At 34.4% G+C, this 23,920-nt stretch overlaps 1 protein-coding gene and 2 non-coding genes across 9 annotated transcripts in view; 1 reads left to right on the top strand and 2 right to left on the bottom strand.

The window, feature by feature from the left end:
• Positions 1-23,920, bottom strand: part of Golga4 (golgin A4) — a 93,772-nt gene that overhangs the window by 53,037 nt on the left and 16,815 nt on the right. For 4 of the 7 annotated variants that reach the window (XM_026405834.2, XM_026405840.2, XM_026405844.2 and 1 more), the window contains exons 3-8: positions 16,891-16,989; positions 12,928-12,993; positions 8,489-8,803; positions 4,586-4,633; positions 3,622-3,678; positions 77-175 (exon numbers count right to left, since the gene is read on the bottom strand). In XM_026405834.2, coding sequence (XP_026261619.1) covers positions 77-175; positions 3,622-3,678; positions 4,586-4,633; positions 8,489-8,803; positions 12,928-12,993; positions 16,891-16,989 — 684 coding nt within the window. The remainder of the gene's footprint in view (positions 1-76; positions 176-3,621; positions 3,679-4,585; positions 4,634-8,488; positions 8,804-12,927; positions 12,994-16,890; positions 16,990-23,920) is intronic. The other 3 variants (XM_026405861.2, XM_026405871.2, XM_026405881.2) reach the window with 1 other exon arrangement.
• Trnat-agu (transfer RNA threonine (anticodon AGU)) lies at positions 1,709-1,781 on the bottom strand. Its single transcript has one exon. It is a non-coding gene; the product is annotated as a tRNA-Thr (tRNA).
• Positions 4,990-5,206, top strand: LOC113195330 (small nucleolar RNA U3). The gene has a single exon (XR_003302383.2). It is a non-coding gene; the product is annotated as a small nucleolar RNA U3 (small nucleolar RNA).

Here is a 23,920-nt window from a genome sequence, read left to right as displayed (position 1 = left end):
CTCTTTAGATATCCCATCTAACCTTTGTATTTTTTCATTGAAAAAAATTCCACGTTTTTTTCTCTTACTCTTTTACCTGAGTTTGGAGAACACTGATATACTGATCTTTCTCCTCTAAAGATGCATCAAACTCCTCTTGGAGATGTTTTTTGGCTTGCTGATCCATTTGGAGCTCCTAAAACACAAAAGATTTCACAAGCAGTTTTCAGTATAAAACACACTTTTTAAAGTTTAAAAACATGATCAATCAAGATTTGCATACCTCTTAATATAAGGTAGCAGCAACAATAATTAGAGAATAATCAGAATCTAAGACATTAACATTATTTAAAACATTTACAGCAACAAATAATTTTGTTTCTAAAATAACACAAAGATTCAAGAAGAAAGTGTATACTTTCTGGAGCTATAATGATTGTTAAATTGTTAATAATGGAAGGAGGACTTAAAACTTTACTTCAAGACACCATACTGCTTTATATTATCTTATATTCACTTAATATAAAACTAAATTACAATATACCAAACAAAAAGCCAACTGTCTCCCTCCTTCGAAAACATGAAAGCATCAAATATTCAAAAACGTTTCTTATCTATAAAACAATAAACTTGTAGTTTCCAAAATATCTTAAAACGCTGGTTTCTTTGGATCATCAATAAACCTTTCTAATGGAATCCAATGATCTGAGATATTTCCCTGTTACACCAACCACAATAAATACCATCTCAAAAGACGTACCCACTTTCCTTGACTCTGAGTTCCTGGCCACATTTTTCTTTGTCCTCTATTGATTTTATTCCTCCCTCTAGGCTCAGTCCTGTGTGCTCTATGCTTCTCCCTTACACTTAACTCCCTTGGAATGCTAGGGGAAAACACCTAGAATACACTAAACAGTCTGCCCAAACCCCTTTATTATTCTAGGATTCCCACTTCACTAATTTCCTGAGCAAAATACTAAAAATCATGTTTTACTTATCTTTACTGATCCCTGCATAAGATTAAATTATTTTTATCATTTTCTCTACAACTTTTAGGGTCTTTTTCCACAACATAACCACAGCCCAGTTGGCAATGATTTTTGAATGATTAATTTCCACCAACAGCCTTCTAGAGATTCATTATTTCAAGCCTTCCTATAATTTAATCCATCCCTTAGAGATTTGCTAGAATAATTTCTTTTCAAACAGTATTTCAAGGGCTTATAAACAACTCCTTGTACTGTTTCAAACTTATTAATTTTCAAACCACTGAGGCACATTAAGTGTCCTCTACATTCCCCTGCAACTGTAAGGTCCCAAATTCCTAAGAGTCAGTAGTAAAGAATATTACATCTATGCTTTCCCATCTGTTAATAAAGTCCATTCTCCATTCAGCTGTACTTTCTTGAGGACAGCTTTCTTAGTGAGACTCCTTAGCGGGGAATGAGTGCAACAGGGAGAAAAAAAAGTATTCTTGTGTCTCCATATAGAACACCCTCAAAAGCTGATGTATTGTAATGTACTCTCTCTCTGAACTTCAAACATGTCTGCTGCACATTACTATCAGTATAAAACCTGAACATTTAAATTTTCTAACCAAAATAGAAATATATCTATTGTTAACACCCTTTATTTATTTACAAAATGCAAGATGAGAAGAAAAATATATTTAAATATTTATTTTTTAGGTTTTTTTTTAAGGTGGACACAATATCTTTATTTTACATTTATGTGGTGCTGAGGATTGAACCCAGCGCCTCACGCATACTAGGCGAGCGCTCTACCACTGAGCCACAACCACAGCCCCAGAATATATTAAACTAAAAAACATTAGCTTAATAGAAAAATGTTGTAGGCAAAAGTGTCATATTATTTGCCTCTCTAGTAAAAACAAAGATGTTTTTAGCTTATAAAAGCACTTTCTAGTAATATTAAGCAGGAGGGATGAGAAAAAAGAGAGAATGCTCTAGTTGTTATTCTCCCACCTCCCCCAGCATCCTTCCACATGCCCCCAATCTCCATACATGCTATTCTGAGCACTAGCTATCTTCCAAGTTGAACTAGAAATATGAAGCCCTGGGAAGACTACAAATTAAAGATTTGCTCCTTCTCTAACACTTCAAAAGTGTGTATTAATTTTTCTAAGGTATTAATTAACCCAAAACAAGCCATACAGATTTTCATTAAGAAAGGATAACTGTAATTATTTATATCACAAGGTCAATGCTTGTTGTTGTCAACAAAACAAAACAAAAAAATTACCCTGGTTTTCAAAGTCCTCTTTAGAACATTTTAAAGAATTGTTGAGGGACTGTGATAAATCACATAATCTCTTTTGTATCATTCACAAAAGCATCAGGAACTTGGATATATTTAAAAATGGTTGAAAGAGATATCAATCTTACTGATAATCAAACATACTATAAATAAGGATAAAATATTAATAATGTAATATAAGAAATATCTACATGATTAGTACTGATGGTTAACTCAGACAATGAACTATCATTAATAACAACAAAAGATATTCTGTGCTGGGCGAGGTGGCGCATGCCTGTAATCACAGCAGCTCAGAAGTCTGAGACAGGAGGACGGCAACTTAAAATCCAGCCTCAGCAAAAGCAAGGTGCTAAACAACTCAGTAAGACCCTGTTTCTAAATAAAATATAAATAAAATATAAAATAGGGCTGAGGGTGTGACTCAGTGGTCAAGTGCCCCTGAGTTCAGTCCCTGGTACCCAAAAAAGATATTCTGTGGAACAGTGTAGCTAGTGTTGATGATACCGACCGTTTAAAGAAAATAATACTCCCATGTTTTTCTTTTTTGCCTCCTTTCACAAATACACCAGCATTTCTCAATTGTTATTTGCAGATTTGCTAATCTACTTGATCCTTTTCAAACTTATTTATACTTTCAACATACACTATACTACTTGAACTGATAAATTCCACAAATTATACACTTAAAATACATATTTTTTTTCTAGTACTAGGAATCTATCCCACAGTCTTGCACATGCTAGGCAAGCATACTACCACGGAACTACATCCCAAGCCCTACAGTACATAAATTCTAAAATTACTCTGATTTGCCATAAAGCCATCTGTTTCAAATTTCTCAAAAACTCTGGGATGGGTAATAAAGTAACAAAAAGTACAAACCCATGAAGAACATTCACAACAAAAATAGGCGACAAAATATTTCCCATGAATGGCCACAATACAAATGGGTGGGGAGAAAGAACCAACAGCAGTGAAATATGCATGCTATTGGGATTTATATAGGATAAATTAGAAGGAAGCAATAAGCTATCAGATGGACTTAAGAACCAAAGAACTGGAAAAAAGCAATAAGTACTCACTGCAAAGCACAGCAGGCTGATTTGAGACAGTGGGTGAAACCAGGAGTGGTCTTGCCCACTCCCATAGCAGGTGGGTACATGTGGCCTGCAGTAAGACATAAAGGAGCTCAATCTAGCCCCTACGAAGAGCTGATCTGTGGTCTCACAGGCTGAGCTGGTTAGTTACTCCCATAACTAATTACATGCATGTGAAACTGCCCACCCCCCAGCATGTACTATCATTCTAAAAAATTTAAGAGACTGAATTATCATTCTCAGAGTAATAATTACTAAAACTTACCTCTCTTAATTCTCCAATTCTCCGAAGTGCTTTATCCTGACTCTGACTTAATATACCCTTTAATTAAAAAAAAAAGCTGATTAAACATCTGCATGGTATAGTAGTAATACAAAGCAAGTTTAAAATAGTGATATTAAAATATTATAAGTCTTAATCCAAATAAGATGAATAAGGAAGACAGGACTGAAAGTGTTGATACCATGCTGAAAATACGTAAAAATGTAAATCATGGTATTATAAAACTGCTCTGCATGTGGGAGTGTTTACCTAGACATTTGTTAAATTATGTAGACATATACCAAACAGAATATCAGTTTCACTGTACGTTAATTATAAAAACAGTAAATTTTAAAGCTAAATTTTAAATGCATTGGGTGCAATGGCACACACCAGTAATCCCAGCTACTTGGAAGGCTGGGGGAGTAGGATCATAAATTCAAGGCCAGCCTCTACAGCTTAGCAAGACCCTGTCTCAAAATAAAAATAGCTGAGGACATAGCTCAGTGGCAGAACAGCACTACAATTCCTGTTTCCACAGAATTTAAAAAAGGAAATAAATAGAAGGCTGGGTGTCAGGGATGGTGATGTAGCTCAGTAGTAACTGAGCATTTACCTAGCAGGTAGAACCCTGGGTTTGATTCCCAGCACTGCAAAAACAAAACGATAGATACCTCCCCTTCAGAGGAAATGGGCAGACAGAGACTAAGATACTAGGCAATGTGCTTGAAAGAGGCAAACATGCCTTAAAACCTCTTAAACATTGCAGGGATCTCTGAGGAAAACTTGTGCCCCAGAAGGGGTAAAATCTCTGGATCTCTTTAGCAAAGCAGCCAGAAATTATTTTACTGGGTTAGATACTCCGATTATTTGGAGAATTTTTTAAGGATGAGTTAGAAATATCTTACTGTAAGACTTATTTTAAAATTATATATGACTTAATAACAGCCCCCCAAAAATCACTTACTTGTAGCTTTTTCTTCTCTCTCTGAAGAGTCTGATAAGCTGTAACAAGCTAAAATAAAGTCACAAATAACATTAGACATTATTAACACAATCATTCTTAACTCTACCAAAACATCTCTTTATAAAAGTCAAAAGATAAACAAATTAGAAGACTCCTTTATAGATCACTCAATTTAATTCAATGTATAACAGTTAAAATTATATAACATAGTTAGTATATCTTTTTACAAAATACATTTCTAAAAAATTAGAAGGTAGGGCTGGGGTTGTAGCTCACTGGTAGAGCACTTGCCTAGCATGTGTTAGGCACTGGGTTCAATTCTCAGCACCACATAAAAAAAGTAAATAAATAAAGAAAGATATCATGTCAACTACAACTAAAAATGTTAAAAAAAAAAAAAACTAAAGACTATACTTTCAGGGATCATTTCTATAGTATGTTACTAAAGAAGTTTCTCTGATTGTGTAGAGTACCAGAAACCAACTATGAGGAGGAGTTGAATGTTCTCCCCTGAGTGTGAAGCTGGCTCTAAGAGTTGCATTACTGCAACTGCCTTTTGCCATTGATGATCGTTCTTAATTCTCTTAGAGATTAAGAGGGAGAGAACACATTCTGAGTGGCTTTCTTTAAAAAAAATAAACAAAACAGAAGGTAACTTGATTATATGTGACTTTACCTTAAGCACCTCTTTAGATTTCAGTACCTAATTCATAGGTGAGGATTAGCACCAACTTGCCTAGAGGCAAACTGTAATCATAGACTACATCAGCAATAGTTTCACCTTGGAGTTTGCTAGAAATGAAAAATCTGACCCCCCCCCTTAACTATTTGAAGGAGAATTGAGGAAGGCAGGATGAGAAAAAACAGGAATCTGTGTTTTAAGCAGTTCTCCAGTGATTTTTTTTTTTTTTTTTTTTTTGCTTTGGGCTATAAGAAATGATGCAAATGATCTCTGAAAGTTCCTTCTGGTGATAGGATCTCTGACTATGGCTCTATAAAAAACTGATGAAAGAAACTCATAACCAACAGATAGAAACTGGTAATTCAAATCCAAAAGAGATATTTAACCTAAATAGGAGATTTAAACATTAAGCACAACTAGATGAAATTAAGGATTAACAAATCTTTTTGAAACTGTAAATTATAGTATTACACATCTGCAAGCAAAACATACGACTCCAAAGAATTATTTGAACTCCACTGTAGAAGTGCTAGTGGTCTCTGAAGAATCAGGCCACAGCTTTAACCCACTATTATGAAGCTTGTCATTTTCCTTGGAAGGCTGCTGTGGGTCCCCAATGCCACTACTGATGTTTTGAGTCAAAAGACACACAACAAAAGAAGGCAAGTCTAGCAACAGACACAAGAATACAAAAATTTTAAAAAAATGCACCAGGAACCCTCTCCTCATTATCTTCAGGCCAAAAAGAACAATGGTGTTCAAAAAGGAAGTAGGGTGAGGAGGAAGAGTAACCCAAGAACTACACGTCACTTACAGCACTATTTTATCCTAAGTACCTTCAGTGGCAAAAGAAGCAGAGGTAAAGACAATGGGCTCTTGTTATCCCTAATAGGATGTCTGATTTTCTGAGATAGCACCAAATAGTACACACAACCAGAAAGAATTATAACCAAATTCAGACTTGTGTGACCTAAGCTAGTTACTTAATCTCTGAGTCTCCAATCCCTTTTCTACAAAATAAAGTTAATTAACATCTAATTCAGAGGGATGATTCAAAATTAAATGACATTATAAAATACAGTGTCTGATCCAGGCATAGTGGTGCCAGCAACTCAGGAGGCTGAGGCAGGAGGATCACAAGTTCAAAGAGCCTCAGCAATTTAGTAAGGCCCTAAGCAACTTAGCGAGTCTGAGCTCAATATAAAAAAAAATAATAATAATAAAAATGTTAGGGATGTGGCTCAGCCATAAAGTATGAAGGTGAATGGGGGATGGGGGTGGGACTAAGGTAAGTTAGTGAAAGTAACTTAAATATAAATAACAAAAAGATTCAAAACCATTATTAACTGTGGTGGAAATAAAAAATAAAAGTTAAAAAATGTATAAAGGAAAAAGCTGTCTGATTCTACAAGCCCTTCATAATACATATGACTTTCATGCCCTGTTTACATTACATCCTCTGGGTTCAAGCCAGCCTTTAGATGTTAGCCTGATAAATCTTTTCTATCTTGTCAGTATATTTTTGTTTGTTTGTTTGCTTTTAAAGATATTTTATATGTCTCATCAAGGTTTTTTATTTTGGTTTGGTTTGGTGTCAAATACAGGGTGAAACCACTCATTATTATACTCATAATTGGAAATAGAAGTTTTAGCTAACTTTATCCACTAACTCTGAACTTTAGCATTCATTAATTAAAATTAACTGTGATGTTGCTTACAAACCATTAAATAAATATTATCTATTAAGACAGACAAACAAAAAGCTGTGACAATCTATTCCACAAAGGTTTTCTATGGGAAGAATTGCTTTACATGCACAGCATGGAAGACAACCAATACAATTTAGCTTAAAAGGAAGGTGCTATGCTCCTGAAAGAGAACTGAGAAATGCAGCAGCACTACTTTCCTCTCTTACATTAAACAGGGTGTGTCTGCCATCCTCAAGGGGTCTGGCAATTAAAAGATTCATTTTAGGCCAGGTGTAGTGGCCTGTCATTTCAGTGACTCAGGAGACTTAAGAGGACCACAAGTTCAAAGCCAGCCTTAGCAACTTAGTGAGGCCCTAAACAAGTTATCCAGACCCTCTCTCTAAATAAAAAATAAAGGCCAGGCACGGTGGCACAAGCCTGTAAAGGCTGAGGCAAGAGGATCACGAATTCAAAGCCAGCCTCTGCAAAGGCAAGGTGCTAAGCAACTCAGCGAGACTCAGTCTCTAAATAAAATAAAATACAAAATAAAGTGAAGTAAGCCAATCCCCAAAAAACAAAGGCTGAATGTTCTCTTGTGGATGCTGATCCATAGTAGGGAGGAGGGGGCATGAGAAAAATGGAGGAACTCTGATTGGGCAAAAGGGAGGGAAGAGGGGGCATGGGAACAGGAAAGATGGTGGAATGAGATAACAACATTACCCTAGGTACATGTATGACTGCACATATGGTGCAATGCTACATGTGTACAATCAGAGAAATGAAAAGTTGTACTGCAATTGTATACAATGAATCAAAAGCATTCTACTGTCATACATACCTAATTAAAATAAATAAATAAAATACAAAATAGGGCTGGGATGTGGCTCAGTGGTTGAGTACCCTTGAGTTCAATCCCCAGTACCCCTAAATAGATAGATAGATAGATAGATAGATAGATAGATAGATAGATAGATAAGGGCTGGGGATGTTGCTCAGTGGTTAAGCACCCCTGGATTCAATCCCTGACACCAAAAGAAAAAGATTCAATTTAGGCAAAAGTTTAAATGTAGGTACAATGAAAAAGAACCAAATCTGCTAGATGATCAGACTTCTTAATACAGCAATAATAGGGATCTGGATGGCAGAAGAGCCACTGTCCTTATCCTTTTGGGAGCCACCATCCCTAGAGTAAATAAGGGAGGGAATAAAGTAGGGAATATGGTAGGGAAACAGGATGTCCTCTCTACCCTGGGTATCTAAGTGACATTGAGATGGAGGCTAGGAAATGAAAGAAAAACAGAATATGAGAACCAGAGGCTATAAACAACAGTCTTCTCCAAGATTTTACCAATTGTCTTGCCAAAAACCCTCTGTACCACTGAAAATCTAACTAGATATTGGTATAGACTACTTACCATTAGTAACAAGAGTATGTACGGGATCAATGGTTTAATCAGCCACAGGAGTAACAGCAATACAGAAATATGAATAAGAGGAAAAAATTTTTACATAGTAAAAAGATTATGCTCCTACCTCAGAATATTTTCCTCTGTAGCTACCTAGGCTTCGTTCCATTCTTCGCAACCGCTGAATCAACTGTTCTTTGTTGAGACTGTCTGAATTCCCTAGTGAGTCTTCAGCCTCACTCTCCATATCAGAGGGTGGATCAAAGGTAGCAGAAGAATAATCGAGATCAAGTCGATTCAGGGACTCTCTGGAAGATGTTCGTACCAAAGACTCTTTAGAAGAAGATCGGAATATAGATTCCTTTATCGGACTTCGAAACAAAGACTCCACGGAAGGCACCCGGAGCTGAAGCTTCTGTGCAAAAGTGGGAATGTCACCTGACTGCAATCAAACCCAACAGAGTGTGTGGATTAAAATATGTACATCTGGACTTCCATCATTCCCCAATCAACAGCAATAACCTGTTAAAAGCCCTGATGAATTTAGTTTATATTCCCGACTTTACAAAAATACCATTGCTAAAAAATAAGCATTCACTTATTTCTGAAAAAGCTCTTGACCTGGAGTTAGAGGACTGTGGTGTAAGTCCCAGGTCTGTCACCCAGGTCCAGCAGTACAATGACTTTTACTAAGTCACTTTCCTTCAGTTTGTACATCTGTTTAAAAATCAAATAAATAAAGGAAGCCATGCTTCCCCAGCTGACCCCACATAGGTTGATTGTGAGGATTCATCCAGTAATTTATAAGATTTTTAATGCAGTGGCCAACTGTATATAAAATCTGAATCACTAGTATACATCCAGTGCTTAAATATTATGTAAAATGTAACTGAATTCAACTGGGTTTTACAAGGAGAATCTATGAAGATGGGGATTCCTGATCATCCTCAACAAGAGAGGAGAATGGAAGCAGAAGGATAATAATGTATAATGAGCCCATTTTGTTTAAATAGAGAATGTGAGGTAGAGTTGACTTGTGACATAACGACTCTGCCCTACTTATTATTCTTTGAAATGGGAATAAAAACAAGAAATCATGGAGAATAGTTGAACAGTCTGAAAGAGAGACCTCCATACCATTCAGTAAGTTCAATGTCAGAAAAAGCAATATGGAAGACTGTTCTCTTAATAAATCTGAATAACAATGAAAAATAATACAATATAATTCAATTAACTATTCAAGCAGGATTATTCTGTTCAGGTGACCACAATTAGTATTTAGAAGGTGTTTCATAGAAACTCAGTGCAACAACAGGGTCACCAGGAAGGTCTTAATAGTGCCAGGGGTGGGGGCTGTGTAGTTCAGTGACACAGCACTTTCCTAGCATGTGCAGGCCCTGGGTTCCATCCCAGCATCTCAAAAAATTATAAAAAGATGAAAGAAAGAAAGAGAGAGGGGGAAGGGACAGAGGAAAAGAAAGGGATGCAGGAGTGAAATAAATGCTCAGGGGAGAACGTGGTGATGTGTAGGCAAAGACTACAGGAAAATAAAAATATTATTTTTGACATACAATTTTAAAAATCAAAACAGAAATGTTTTACTTATGGATTTTAGAAATTTAATTATAGGATTTCAGAAAATGGGAGTAAATAAGAGGGGAGAGCACACCATGGCCTCTTTGTATACACACAGGTTGTTTATAAGAGCAAAAACTAAAAATAATCCAAATGTTTGTCACTAGAGGTTTGATAGTATGTAGAAAGAAATTCAAGCTATTACAATTGAATGGGAAAAATTGAATTATAAAATAACATGTAGAGTGTGAATTGATTTTGACTTAAAGTAATTACATGTACTTTTCAATTTATATGTACATTTTCATAAACATCCTTAGAACTAAGTCATGAAAGATAATACCACAGGTTAATGGTGTCTGAGTGGTAGTAGGATTCGGGGTGGTTTTTATTTTCATTTTTATCTTTCTGTACTTTCTGGTGTTTTTTCACAATGTGCAAAGTTTTATCTTCATAATGAGGGCAAGTAGGGAGGTCTTAAAGAAGAATCCTTCATGCTCAAAAACTCAAGAACTGTTTACAGATAACTCCATCACCAGTCACTTCTGACCCATGTGAAAAATGCTCCAATTCATAGCAGACAATCTTCCCATAAAATGACACACTATCAACTGATGAAACAAGTTTTAAGTACACCAAGTTCTACACTATGTTCTGCAGACCTTAAGCAAGTTACTTAATCTCAATAGTTTTACTTCCTTCTCCATAAAATGGGGATAAAAATGATGGTGATGAAGACACTATCCACCTTGTATAGTTACCCAGAGACTGAATGAGTTCATACATACAAAGTGCTTACAATGTGGCAAATATACAAACATTAACAATTATCATCACAGAGGAAAAAAAAGACTTTAAAAATAATTCAGTGGCTCAAGAGGCTGAGGCAAGAGAATCTCAAGTTCAATAGAATGTCATCAAGGCTGGGGATACTCAATGATAGAGCACTTGCCTAGCTACATGGGGCCCTTGGACCAACCACACACACACAAAAAGAATGTCATTACAGTTTAAGTAGAAGGCTATCCTAGTTATAAGAGCTAAGATCACAGGCTATGAAGCCAGACTTGTTAGGCATAAGTCTGTGTAGTTACATAGCTCTACCATTTACTAGCTGTGGACTTTAGTCAAGTTACATAACCTCTCTGTGACTCTTTCTACCTACTTAAAATGAGGATAACAGTAACACTCCTTTCATATGGTAGTTTTGAGGAATAATAAATTAATATATATGAAATACATAAAACCATAACTGACGTGATATAAATACTATCACCTGATATCCAATCTGCCTTTCTTCCACCCCAGTTTTGTTCTGAGTAACAATACAACCAGGTAAAAATATTCACCTTCTCAAATACAAATCAAAGATTACAACATGGTATCACCCCACATTCACCAGGATGGCTAAAATTAAAACTATAGAAGATATACAGCATTAATGAGTATATATTTAATACATATTTAAGAAGATTTAACATTTTTACTAAAGCTAACGCACAAGTACCCTCTCTGAATCACCAATTCATTGTTAACTATATATCAACAGAAATGTATAAATATATAAATACTAATGATGTCAATCAATAGACTGGATAATAAAAAAAATTTAGTCTGTTCAAACACTAGCTGTCAATCCTGTTCACCAATGGAAACTTAAAACAGCAATGGGAATGAATGATTTACAGAGAATACAGATAAATCTCATAAAGCACTGACCTAAATAAGGCAGATACAAGAGTGCACATTTACATCAAGTTCCCAAGATGGCAAAATTAACCTGTAGTGTTAAAAGCCAAGACAATTATCTTAGGCAATGGAAAGGAGAACAAGGGCTCCCCAGCAGGTGCTAACAATTTGTTTGTAGGCTCTGGGAGCTAGGTACAAAGGTATATTTGTATAATGAATAAATCATCCTTTTCTGTGAATATTAAATTATGATACTATTACATTTCATACTAAATTTTTTACTTTTTAATTTTTCTCACACTCTTTCAGTCAAGAGTAGACCATTTGACAAAATTCAGTAATAGACATTATAAAAGAAAATCTATAGGATGTAATCTTTGGGGGCAGTTATTGTTTTTTTGTTAAAACAAAATATACCTTTTGTCCTAATCTTTACTCTTTCCTCCCAAGAATGGGAGATGTAATTTTTGAAGGCCAACTTGTCTTTGTGAGGGTGAAACACAAGGAGCAATGATAGCCAGAGACACAAGAAGTTAAGGAAACAAGGATCCCCTTGAAATGACTCTTCATTTGTAAAGTAGGAATGATTATAGCACTGCCCTAATAGGGTTGTTGTGAGGATTTGGTGAGTGAAAACATTTAAAATACTCAGAATAGTGCCTTATATACATAAGCCCTATTATTATTTTCCTATTATTGTGGCAGCTGCACACACACACCCTTGCCACAGTGCTTCCCATAAACTTGGTACTTAGTTCACGTGTCCATTACGATTAACTGTTAATGATAACTACCAACATTAAACCAAAGTAAACTTGTTTACCTCAAACACTACTATTATTATGATTTTTTTAAGGAGTCAAAAAAAATCACCTGAGCCCTACTCTACATGTAATTTTTCAAATCAAGGATAACCTTAATTCTCTAGAAGTAAAACACTTTGCATTAGAGCAAACTTTAATAAAATAAATCCCACTTCCTTCATATTCATCCTTCAGATTATATAATTCACCATGTCTCACAATGTGGCTATCCCCACAATCTTTTACAATTATACAATAAAATTTCATTTTTTCAACATTTTCACTTCACTGTCATTAATTTTTTAAGTGTGGCATAACAAAATCTTGCTTTCACTTGAAACTTTTTCCAAGTAATTTTGAACAAACCTGTATTTACCATACACGCTATATCAAATATTTGGACATCACTCTTATAATGTAATCAAATACTTATAATTAATAAACATTGGTCAAATTACTCCAAAGTTAGTTTTTTAAAAAAATATCATTAGTAACAGACCTGAGGAGTGGTTGGTTCACTTCCATTAACACTTTCGGGAGATTTTGTGGCATGGATAGATGCATTCTAAGAAAAAGAAAGAAACATCATTAAAAAAAAAAAAAAAAGAACAGAAAACTCAAGTTTTAAAACTGTTAAGAACAAAGTTTAAGTGCCAAATCCTATTAGACACATTTACCAATTAAACAAAATTAGTAAAAAAATTATTCATTTATTAGAATGCTTTCATGCAAGGCAAAACTAGTATAGTAAGTATTTTAGAGAATTCATTTTGTGTAACATATGGACCTAAATAGCAATGATTAGTATGTAACAAAATTTACTTCAAACTAATCACATACCTCTTCCCATTATGTCCCCAAGTTTTTCCCCATGACAAAAAGGAACGGGGATTCAATTAGCACAACTCATTCAAATAGAAAATTATCCAGAAAAAGAATTATAATGTTAGTTGTTCCCTACAATAAAATCATATTCAAATTATTTAAGCTATGAAAAATATCTTGATAACAAAATGGAAATGCCTCATTCATTTGAAGCCAGCAATTTAAAAGAAATTACTGCCATCATTTTTAGAAAATTACTAACCTCTTCTTTCCATGTAAAAGCTTTTGTTTTGTTCTGTTGGTATGACAATGCTCCAAGTTAAGCAACATTCTGATTACATCATAGCATTGATTTCATAGGTGATGTGATTCCCTGAGATTCACAATTCTATATTACATTGAGTCTTACCAACAAGTTGTTAGTATTACAGAAGTAGTTCATGATAAAATAATTCCATGTTTCAAACAAAAGCATTCCACAGGGCACTGGCCACTGTGTTTCAGTAACTGGTTAGCTGAAGAATGCTTCCCTACCTCTACAGCCCACCAAAAAAATGACAAATGTTTGATCTAACATGTCATAAACATAAGTGGAGAAAACACAATTTTGCAATGTGTTCCCAGATTTCTAAACACAAACTAGGTATTTAATAGGAAGAAATTAACTATTAGGTGTGATAAATCTGCTGTGGTTTCAAATTTTAGTCTTTATCTTTCAGAGATACATACCAAAATATTTACAGACAAAATAAGTTTAATTTGCTTCAAATATCTAAAGGTGGGGGGGGGGGCTCATAAGAGGAAGGGTGGTAGTGGTGTGGTTAGGGAAACATAGGAGTAGGATGGTAATAGATAAAACTGGATGATAATGAGTTATTAATTCTTGACACTAGGTAATAGATAAGGGGATAGGAGAACAGAATTCTTCTACCTATTTGTACTTTTGTAATATGTACTTTTGTAATATGCTTAAATTTTTCTTTAATAAAAAAATTTTAAGTATGTTCTCTTCCCAATAAATAAAAAGTTAGTAAATTTTATCAGTCCAAGACATTGCCTTAAAGTTACACAGAAAAGATGCTAGAAGACACAGGAATTAACTTTTATCTTCCTGTTCTCTGCTATTTCAAAGAATTACAAATTGCATATATGGCATATATTTATGCATCATCACAATGAATTCTTTTTAGCCCTAAAAATACACTACACTGAAAAACAATTGTTAAACTATGAAGAAAGAAAATGAAAGGGCTTTATAAAATAGCTTAGGAAGAAGAGTGACAAGAAGGTCCCTGTTCTAAGTAAATTACTTGACACATGATTGTGGTCCCTATAAAAAAGCTGCTGAACAACTACCTGAAATATCACCTATCTAACACACATAGCACACTTAAAAACTCTTCCTCCCTACATATATATTTCAAATATTTCAGTTTATATATGGGACAGTTTATGTATTATAAATAAATGCAGGACAGCTAAACAAAGTGTTAGTCTAAAATACTAATTTTGGCTTAAATTTAAATTGAAAATCTCTAGGAGCAAAATTTGTGATTTTGTCACTATCTGTAATGCTTTTTCCATTTCTTCCAGGTAAATTCCCCTTCATTTTTTAATTTTCACATGCCCCTTTCTTTGTGAAACTTTATATGGCTTACCTGCAGCATATACTCTATGCCTGTAGTTCTTCTATGAAACCATAATTCCTTTCGACTACATATATATGCTAATATCTCTCTTTACTAAACTCTCTGAGGACACGAACCCTGTGTTTTCATCTTGGTACCCAGGCCCTACATTCTACCTAATAAGCTCTTGATGAATGCTTGTTAAACCCTTATGCAGTCACTTCCTTCAGAATAAGACCTCTGAGAGACCTTCTCCCAGATAGAAGCCTGAAGAACTTGCTCAATACATGTCAATACTTGAGTTTATCAATATTTTCCACTGGAAGAAATTCTTTTTCTGAGGGGAGGGCATTTTATTGGGGATTGAACCCAGGGGTACTTTAACACCAAGCTAAATCCCCAGTTCTTTGTTTTTGTTTTTGAGACATGGTCTCACTAAGTTACTTAGGGCCTCCTAAATCATTGGAATTACTGGTGTGAACCACTGTGCCCAGCTCCAGAAATTCTTAGGTTAACAGGAAAACTCTTTAAGTGTGTATTTAATTAAAAAACACACACAAGTTCCCTGCCAAATTTGTCTGCAATTACCTTTTTCCCCCTCAATCTCTCTATAACCATTTTATGAACTTCTGAGCACTAAGGTTACACCAATTTTTAGAATGTAATGTAAAGAGATATCTTTTTTAAAAAACTGAAAGAAAAGTCAGCACCTGGTAAACTCATGATGGAATTAGACACTAAATTTTTATTGTGATAACAGATTAGTATATAGTTTCTCTTTGTTTCATGGAGAAAAATAAGTTTTTATCAAAACAAATACAAATTTAATAAGAAAACTTTTTTAGTCTACTTAAGTTTATTTTTAAATAATTCTAAAGCTCCCACTTTTACATTAAATACCATTTTTGACAACAGGATAGATATTCATTACAAATGATTTTAATGTTTCGTATTTATGGAAATGGGGCCATATGCAGTTCCTTAAAAAAAAAAAAGGTTCTATTACTACTATGTAAAGTATAAAGCAGATCAATCTCTGTTTTAAAGTGAACTGGTAACTTCCAACTGGGATTCCTGACTCACTCCCAAATCAGTTTTGAAAACAGATGTCACTTGTAGCCAAAGCCAAAGAGAAATCATCTTCCTTGAGACCAGTTTCTAAGATATCACTAGACATTCCATTTTCAACCTGAGTTGTTTTCTTCCCTAAAACCAAGTTTAAAAAATAATTAAAAATGGCTACTGGCCACATGCAAACAAGACTTCATTAGCTACAGAGGACTTAAGTACAGGAAAGTGCTACTTTTACCATAAGCTATCTAATAAGTTAAATCAGTTCTTATTGTGAAAAACTGCCATCCTGGTTCAGTTAGTGTCCAATCTAACATCAAAAGCTATCCTTACTGGGCAAACATTCTAAATTTTAATTGATAAGTTACAGATTTACCAGGTAAATAGGAAAATGTCCAATTTTCCAAAATAAAAATTACATGAGTTTAATTTAAAAAGTAAAATCATTATTTCCTTTCAGATGTTCAATGCTCAGAGAACTATAATTGTTATAACTGCAAAATAATGTAGATTATTTGTTGTAGTAGAACCTACCTATCTGCTGTTATACAATAACATTTTTTCCCCTGAAAATATGAGTCACATCTCAAAATATTCTTGGCTTCTTACCAATAGAACAGAGGTTTCTACCAATGCATAACTTTTTCAAAATCAATCACCCAACATTTCCAAAGAGAAAACTTAATAGTTTAGACCAAGTGAAGGCAGCCTCCAATATATTAGTGAAAAGTGTTATTTTGTTGCTGTTATGAAGCTACCAAAAAGCACACCAGCCACCAGCAATTTACTCTCTGATTTTTTAGAGCAGTGTTAGCAACAGGACACTGAAGGTGCTTTGAAAGAAGGTAAGTTACAAGCAATGTAAGACTTGCTGCAACAATTGCCAAATGATGTTGCTTCCCCACAGAGGGAACGCAGAAAGCGGTGGAAGAACTCACCACACTGTCACTCTGTGTTTTAGGCTGTTTGGAGGAATCCAAAGCAAAGATAGTATACTCAGAGAGAAAAGCAGGCTCTGCTATCATCCCGGCTAGTAGCTGTCTCATTCAGTGTAATAAGCAGAGGTATAAAAATAAAACAAATGATGAAAAACAAATCATAATGTCATGTTGCAGAGTGTTCTCACCACACAGTACACACAACACTATAATGGACACATGATGATCATCATCATCACCATCATCATCATCACCACCACCACCATCACCATCATCCCCCACAAGAGAAATAAGTTGTTGGGAAAGGTCAGGAAAAGAGATAAATTGATCAGTTTCAGATCTCAAAGCCCAATATACAAACAACTTGCTTATTGGCATACAAATAATAAATGCAACAGGCACCATGGCACACAGCATGTCTGGCAATTTGATATAAAAATCCATACCAATAAAAATAATACCTAAGAAAACAAAGTTTCAGTTATGCAAGATAAAGAAATTCTAGATATCTTCTATATAGCATAATGCCAACACTAACAATACTGTATTGTATGTGTAAAATTTTCTAGAAGGGCAGATTTTATATGTTATTATCAATAATAATATTCATCAGCATTATCAGGGAAACAGAAAAAACTTTGAAAAGTGACAGATATATCTGGAGCCATGATGGTGGTGAGTTTTACAGGTATATATGTATCCCCAAACTCATTGGTTGTATACATAACAACCTTTTACATGCCCATCATACCTTTGTAAAGTAGGTTTAAAAAATGCATGTAAAGAACATAAAGTCTTAGAATAAAATTCATAAATATTGAATCATTTATTTTTATATATTCAAAAAGAGCATGGAAATGTTATAGGGAAAATAGAACCAAAAAATTAAATTATCACTTATTTATACTTACATGCAAATTTACTTTTCTCCAAAATATGCACAGAAAAAACTTTTAAAATGGAAATGTTTAAGTTTTAAAGACAAATTCTATTACACTAGTTGTTCTGGTATAGAGTCTCTTCTGTACTTCACTTTTCTTTCACAAATTATGTTTTACACCAAATAATAGCAATCACAAATTAAATATAGAAATGATAACTAAAATGAATTAACAGTGGTAGTCACATAAATCTACACACGATTAAACTATACAAAACTCTACATACACAAACACACACACGATGAGCACATGTAAAACTGGTGAAATCTGAATAAACTCTATGGATGTCACAATGTCAGTCACTTTATTTGGGTAGTAGACTATAATTACACAAGATGTTACTATTTAAGGAAAGTGGGTGAAGGGTACACAGGGCCTACCCCAATCCAATTTTTTATGACCTCCTAAACATCAATAATTATCAAAAAATAAAAACTTTAAAATATTAACTTCACAGTTAATGTTATATAATAAACTAGATAACATACTATGTAATATATAATAAATATTTACTATAAGATGTTAGGTTAGTGATGGTGACTTAGAACAAAGCACCCCACGTGGAAAAGAAACATCAATCAAGTGCTGACAGAAACACCTGTCAATCAGTAGGCCCCCCTGGCCAATCCTGGAATTCAGGCAGCTCCCCTGACCAACTCCAGCAGGACAAGGGACCCTAAAAATCCCCTTTCCTGTCCCAAGCCCTTCCCTTCCTGCCGTGAGCCCCATAAAATCCCAGTCCGGTCGAGCTCCCACGTGGTTTCTCCTCAGACCCTTCTCCTGTCCACTCTGTCGGTCTGATGGAGTTCCCCCGGGAGTGATATCTCAAATAAAGCCTCGTTTGGCGGCTTTTTAAAATCTGCCTCCTTTGGTCACTGCCTGCCTCACTTGATCTTACATAATATATAATAAAGAACTTATTCTGAAAATAAGTATCTGCAAAAGCTTAAGAACATCTCGGTATCTGTGAAAGATTAACGTCATCTCAGTACTGTAAGGTTATAGATACTAACTGGAACCTTTACTAATTTTTCACCCAGTCCTTTATTAACCCTAATTATAGATAGGATGAAGTTTTTTGGTTGGTTAGTGGTTGGTTTTTTAACCCCACAGAGATGCACTGCTCGGTGATGAGGGCGGGGAGGAGAGGAAGACAAAGATTTTTAAGATCTTTTATGTAATGTTAATAACTGGTACTCCTTGGATACAATTAAAGAAGTGACTTTATACTAAATTCTAAATGTTAGTATTATTAGTAGTATACCAATCTATGCTAAATGCCTGCTCTAAGGAAATCATACTACTCAAGTTTCTCTTCTTGCTGAAAATCTTTCTGGGTAACTCAGAAAGATCATCCTTTAAAAGGATATTCATTTTAAGTTAAAGCAATACAAATTAATTCTCCTTAAGCTTTCAAAGTCAATTTTTGAAATTAAGTCATTTTTACCTACATTAGTAAGTAATGCAGAATGTTCTGGGAAAGAATATATTGAAATTTTAAGAGAAAAACACAAAAGCTTATGCCTAGCATAGAGAAATGTTGACTACAATTTCAAAAGATACTGCCAAACAAATTATGGACCCTAGCCACTTCAAAAGCTAAATACAAAGGCTGGGGGGCTCAATGGCAAAGCACTTGCCTAGCATGTGTAAGGCACTGGGTTCAATCCTCAACACTGCATACAAAAATAAGCAAATAAAGGAATGCTGTACATCTATGACTACAAAACAAAAAACAAAAAAACCTAAATATACCAAAATTAGTCTCCATTAACCACCACCTTGGGGCATAAGAGAACTCTCCCTACTTATCCTTATTATTTGCTTGTGAAAGTCTCACAAGCATAAGTTCCAGGTTGTGGGCATAGCTCTGTGGTAGAGCATGTGCTTAGTATGCACAGCCCTGGTTAAGATCCCTAGTGCATATACATAAACACACACACACACACACACACACACACACACACATATCAGTTCTAAAGTTTTCTCACTAAAATGCCAGCTCAACTCAATCTTTCTCAAAACTCTGTTCAAATTCTAACCCAAAACTATTTACTAAGAATTTAATTCCCTTCTTCTTTGTGGCCCCCACTGAAGCCATAAGCTAAACTAAAACTGAGAACTAAACTAAAGACTGACTAAACTGAAGACTATCTGAAACTCCTTGTGGGTGTGCACTGAAGGATTACACTCTATCCTGCCACCTCATGTATAGACACATATTTACTTTCCCTTAATCTCTGTTTTTGGTGGGATTGTCAGTCTTCTTTTTTAATTCCCTAATTTTCCCTGAGTTTTATTATGATGATTTTTATGTTTATATCATTTTTTTTCATTTTCAGTATTTCTAATTAGTTTCCATATCTACTTAGTCTAATTTTGTTCCACCTCCCCAACCACAAATTTCTATACTTAAGAAAATTATTATTTCATTTTTCTTACTGAAGAAAAAAAATTTAGTCTTTTCCAGGTTATTCTATTATCTTAATTTCATTTGAAATTAACTTACACCCAATTTCTGTATTTATTGGCTGCCTTCTTAGCATTTATTTTACATTTTCACTTACAGGCTCATTTTAAGAAAGGTATTATCTTTTTATTTCCTTTGGCAACTCTGCCTCTTTATCCAGTCATGGATAAACATGATTATGAACCCTCCATAAGGTTCATGATTATGAACCTCCATAAGGACAGTAATTTCCCTTAATATGCCAAGGACAGATCTAGATATAGTTAGCCATATCCTTTTGTAACATCCTTTTAGCAACTGCTAGGAGCCCTACCTTATTCTCTGGCTTATGGCACAAAATCTAACTTCCTAGCTTAGAAGATTCCCAGTCCCTCTAAACCAGAGTCCAAAGACTCTACCTAGAGTAAGGCATCTACTACACATAACGGAGTTATGTTATCATCTATGCATCTAGCATGTACTAATTTGATACCATCCTTGGGAAAATTAAGAAACCATTGTCAAATCATTTTCTGGAGGGCTTAATTCTCCCATAGAACTCCAGTTGAAGCAGGGTACATTGGCACATGCCTGTAATCCCAGCAACTCAGGAGGCTAAGGCAGGAGGATTACAAACTCGAGGATAATCTAGACAATTTAGCAAAACCCTATCTCAAAAAAAAAAAAAAAAAAAAAAAAAAAGGCTGGGGATGTAGCTCAGTGGTAAAGCATCCCTGGGTTCAATCCTCAGTCCTTTAAAAAAACAAATAATAAATAACTCAAGTTGAAAACAGCTGTCTTTATTCTAACCTAGAGTCACCTAAGACTAGGGCTTCAGTTTACCTTATTTGTGAATCCAGATATATATCTCCATTTTTAAAAGTTTTTGTTTCTTATTTATGTGTCTTTGAAATAGAGTAAATTCATAGCAAAATTTGACCAGAAGTTCTCCAGATGAAGATCTAGCATGTCAGGAACACAGCATTTGACTGCTTATTTATAATAACAGGCAGTATTTTCTTTAGAGAAAGAGCTTTGAAATTCTTTGAGAAACTATTACTATTTATTTTCAGTGATTTTTAGATTTCCTTTTATTTACAGGCAACAAAAGCTTGATTGTCATCTCTCATATATAACATAGAACGGGATGCTCAGAAATGTAGTACCTCATCAAAACTAAAAATTCTTTTGCCTTGAAGATAGCTGATCCTGTATCTATCATCCTAGGGGATACTGTCAAGTATAACCATCAGTAGCAATAATTACTATTTTAGGTGAATTAAATCCATTACATTCTTATTTGTGATTCTGTATACCTTAGCCAAATAGCTATGATGATACACCCTACAGAAGATACAAGAATAAATAAAATATAGCACAGCAGATGAGGAAATATGAAGCACAGGTTGTGAGTGAATCCCTTGGTCAAATTCAAACCACAATTCAAGTCTATATTTTGTCTATTTGGACATCTCTACTATATATACAATCTTTTTTTAAAAATATTTTTTTATTTGTAGTTGGACACAATACCTTTATTTTATTTATTTATTTTTACGTAGTGCTGAGAATCGAACCCAGGGCCTTGCATGTGTTAGGCAAGCACCCTACCCTGAGCCACAACCTCAGGCCCTATACATAGATTCTTTAAACAAAAAAAGTATCAAAAAAAGAGGAAAAAGGTATCTAACTTTCCCAAGCCCTAATCACAAATAAAAAGACTAAGAGTATATAAAGATGGAAGGAAAAAACATCAGCCCAGGAAACCCAGAGTATTTAATCAATGGATGTTCTACCACTATGCTACATTCCCAGTCCTTTTTTTTTTTGGGGGGGGGAGGGCAGGGAGTGAGTTTCACTAATTGCTGAGGCTAGCCTCAAATTCATGATCCTCCTAAATATCTAGCACATGCTGCCACTGTACCCCACAAACGTTTCTAAGTTGATTATTTGGGGCATTTATTATAGTAATAGAAAGTTAATATAGGTATGACATTTTAAAATTGATTATGGTATCAATATCTACTAAATAAATGACTTTTTACTTTTTTTTTTTTTTTGGTAGTGGGAATAAAAACCAGAGTTTCATGCATGCTAGGCAGGCACTTTACTAAGCTACAACTGCAACTCCTAAATAGATTTTTTTTTAACTGGTTTTTTAAAAAACCTTTATTGGGACAATTTACATGTAACTTTCAAGTTTTTAAATTTACACATACTGTATGACCCAGTAGTCCCATGCCTAGAACTCTATCCTACAGAATAATAGCATTACAAATGTATATGTACAATACTCATTATAGCACTATTTGTAATTCTAAAAAATTATAAATTTAATTTGTAATATTAAAGTTTCCTCAAAGATTAATCTATAGATTCAATGTAATTTCAATCAAAATCCTTATAGGTTTGTTTTGTGATCAGTGTACTGTATTTGCTTTGCTTTGAGTTTGTTTTTGTGGAACTTAAATATCTGATTCAAAATTTTATATAGAGGGGCTGGGGTGGTAGCTCAGTGGCAAAGTGCTTGCCTAGCATGTGTGAGGCACTGGGTTCGATCCTTAGTACTGCATAAAAAAATAAATAAAGGCATGCTGTCCATGTACAATTATTAAAAAATATATTTTTTAATTTATATAGAATTATATGGAAAATAATAAGAATAACCAAGACATTCAACAATATCAAGATGGGAGGACCGGCTGAGAACAAAAATATAAACCTATAGTTAAGATATGTGATATGAATCAATGACAAACCAACAATGAAATAGAACAGATTACTCAGAAACAAAGCCACTCAAAAATGGACAGCTTCTGCAAAATGTAGAGCAATGTGGAAAAATGGGACAGCTGGAAAGATATATCATGGGGAATAAAACCAACCCTATCTCACATTATCTTAAAAAAATCACTCCCAAGTGGAGTAAAAAATCTAAATATGAAAAGTAAAACAAGATAATACAGGTAAATACTCTCAGGGTAAGAAAAAAACATTCTTTAACAAGTAATAAAGAACACTAGCCATAAATTTAAATCTTGATAAACTGGACAGTATATTAAAACTAAGAACTTCTGAAAAAAGATACTTACAAAACATATACCTAATAAAGAACTCTTAAACACACTATATAGAAAAGAACTCCTGGGGGTTGGGGTGTAGCTCAGCAATAGAGTGCATGCTTAGCATGCACTAGGTCCTGAATTCAATCCATAGCACCACCAAAAACTACAAAATAAAAAAAAAAAATGTCCTATACATAAGTAAGAAAAAGACAAGCCAATAGAAAAGTGGGCAAAGTATTTAAACAAGCACTTCACAAAAGAAAGTATCAGATGGCCAATAAACAGACAAATAATATAATGTTAATCATCAAAGAAATGCCAATTAAAACTATAACAAACAACTAATACCACCAGAATGGCTGAGATTAAAGACTAACAGGGATGTAGAGCAACAGTAATGCTCTTTTTTTAATTTATTTTGTAGCTGTAGGTGGACAACATGTCTTTATTTGTTTATTTTTATGTGGTGCTAAGGATTGAACTCAGTGCCTCACATATACTAGGCAAGGGCTTTGCCACTGAGCTATAGCACCAGCCCCAAGAGTAATGTTCTTGAACTCCTGGTAAGAAAGTAA

The sequence above is a fragment of the Urocitellus parryii genome, chromosome 3 (assembly GCF_045843805.1).
Source record: "Urocitellus parryii isolate mUroPar1 chromosome 3, mUroPar1.hap1, whole genome shotgun sequence".
NCBI lineage: Eukaryota > Metazoa > Chordata > Mammalia > Rodentia > Sciuridae > Urocitellus > Urocitellus parryii.
Note: the sequence above shows the minus strand (reverse complement) of the source record. Positions and strands in the feature narration are given on the sequence as shown.